The 2,328-nt window shown below is 48.5% G+C and overlaps 1 protein-coding gene across 1 annotated transcript in view; it reads right to left on the reverse strand.

The window, feature by feature from the left end:
- The window catches only part of FGF11 (fibroblast growth factor 11), a 5,128-nt gene extending 4,891 nt beyond the window's left edge, over positions 1–237 (reverse strand). Inside the window, exon 1 of the mRNA XM_087917304.1 lies at positions 175–237. Coding sequence (XP_087773430.1) covers positions 175–237 — 63 coding nt within the window. The remainder of the gene's footprint in view (positions 1–174) is intronic.
- Positions 238–2,328: the final 2,091 nt, after the last annotated feature.

A 2,328-nucleotide genomic window follows, 5' to 3' on the forward strand; every position in this document is an offset into this window, starting at 1 on the left:
TTGATCTTGATTGTATCCCTCTGTTAATGCAATTTAGGATTGCGTTGGCTTGTTTGGCAGCTGCTGCTGCACACGGCTGGCTCCTCTTTAGCTGGTTGTCCACTGAGACTTGGAGATCCCTCTCACCTGAACGCTTAGTGGTCTCTTGAGTCACCACACCCCAAAGCTACCCACTAAACAGAGAAGGGACTGTCCCTGCCAGCTCTTTTCCAACTTTCTGAGACAAAGAGACCACATTGGGTTATGTGTGTATGTGTCTGTGTGTGTGTGTGTGTGTCAGTCAAACACTCACTTGTTCTCGAAGGATATTGTGATCGAATCTTCGTGTACATCTTTAACAAAACCCTGCAGAGGGAAGGAGGAAAAAAAAGAGAGAAAAAGGTTCTGTGTTACCACCATTTAAAGCTCTAAAGTTTTAAGCGAAGCGCAGAGGACACCCCCCTCCCCCAAATAAGCAAGGAGATCACCCAGGTGGGCCGAGGGAACATTCTGGAATCAACACGGGGTAATAGAGTCTTGGGGGTAAATCAAGTGCTAGACTCACTGATGCCTGTGCATGTGTGACTAGTAAGCGACATTACAGAATAGAATAGAATAGAATAAGGAATAGAATAGATTAGAATTGAATATTAGAATAGAATTGAATATTAGAATAGAATATTAGAATGTAGAATAGAATAAGGAACAGAATAGATTAGAATAGAATATTAGAATATAGAATAGAATATTAGAATATAGAATAGAATATTAGAATATAAAATAGAATAAGAAATAGAATAGAATATGGAACAGAATAGATTAGAAGATTAGAATATTAATATATTAGAATATTAGAATATAGAATAGTATAGTATAGTATAGTATAGTATAGTATAGTATAGTATAGTGCAGAACTGAACAGAACAGAATTCTTTGTTGGCCAAGGGTGATTGGACACTCAAGGAATTTATGGGAACCATGATCTGCAAAAAATATATACCGTATATTTATTCTCCGGGGCAGTGAGAGAGACAACTTTTACACGTGGGGTGAAGTTAGGGGGGTAAACCATATTGCATTATCTGTGTGATTCTTAAACCCACCCAAGCAGAGCACACCTGGCCTGGGGGCACTGACCCGCGCCCCAGACTCTGGCTGCTTTGGGGGTCCAGAGAACCCCTGCCCTCCCCCCTCCCAGCTCAGCTTCAGGCATGTGGTCAAACACCCCTTGGCAGGAGAGCGAAGTGGGGGCGGGGGGGGGGACAAGTGATTGAGTTTGGCTGGTCTTCTCACCTGCATGCACCTCATTCACAGGCCATTCATTCCCGGAGGTGCATGGCAAGCCACAGTGTCCCGGAGAGAATGGGGCTTAGGGGAACCCCTGCCCACTCACCCACCCACGCCCCATAATCAGAGCTTGGCCCTGCCTTCTTTCCCATCTATTTATTGGGGATTCCCAAAGGTCCGAGGCGGTTAGTCCCAGGACGAGGAGCCAACTTCTCAACTGCCCAGTTCATTACCCATCCAAGCCAGCGCTTCGCCCCTCCAAACTTGACAACTCTTGGGGGATAAAAACACAGGCGCATCGAAGGGTTCCTGACCTGGCAAAGTGTGATGGAATCAGTTGAAGAAACATTTAAGAGTCTGGGATGGGAATCTGAATCTAATCCGAAGCTGTCAATCCAGGAAGGGGAAAATAATCTGAATTCTATACGTCAGCCCTAGAAAGGAGCATTTTTCAACCAGCTACCACTGATGAGGTTCCCCAGATGGGCCATGAAATGAAAACCACGAAGCTCAAGAGAGCACCGAGGACCCCACAGTGCTCTTTCTCCCCTCTCCCTTCTAGCACTGGTGAGGTCCCCTAGTTGGGTCATGAAACGTCCGCAAGGAAACCACCCAGGCGCAGAGACCAGCTCCAGCTCAACCCTGAGCTAGAGAGGTTCTCTTCTACTGGATCCCTCTGCGTCCCCGATGCCAGAGAAGGGCTCGCTTTGGCCAACCGCTTCCCGCAAGTGCGGTGACGGCAGATTCCCCTTCTTCGCCCAGCGCCCCCGCCAGCCGGGCACCTGTCGCTAACAAAGCTGGGCGAGAAGGCAGGCAACCCACAAAGGGAGGCTGGGGAAACAGGGCCTGAAGTGCATGTCCCAAGGGTGACAGAAGCAACAGGTGGGAGGGGGGGCGCGCTGCCAGCTGCCCGACTGCAAAGGGGCAGATATGCCACCTTCCTTGCTCCGACGTTGGCTTAAAACTGCCCGAGCCTGGTCGGCAGGAAATGTCACACCAGCTAGCTTAAAAGCCATATGTCCCAACCTAAGACGAGGGGACTTCAACTCCCAGAATCCCCCA

The sequence above is a fragment of the Pseudonaja textilis genome, chromosome Z, assembly GCF_049901715.1.
Source record: "Pseudonaja textilis isolate UNSWEBS1 chromosome Z, rPseTex1.2, whole genome shotgun sequence".
NCBI lineage: Eukaryota > Metazoa > Chordata > Lepidosauria > Squamata > Elapidae > Pseudonaja > Pseudonaja textilis.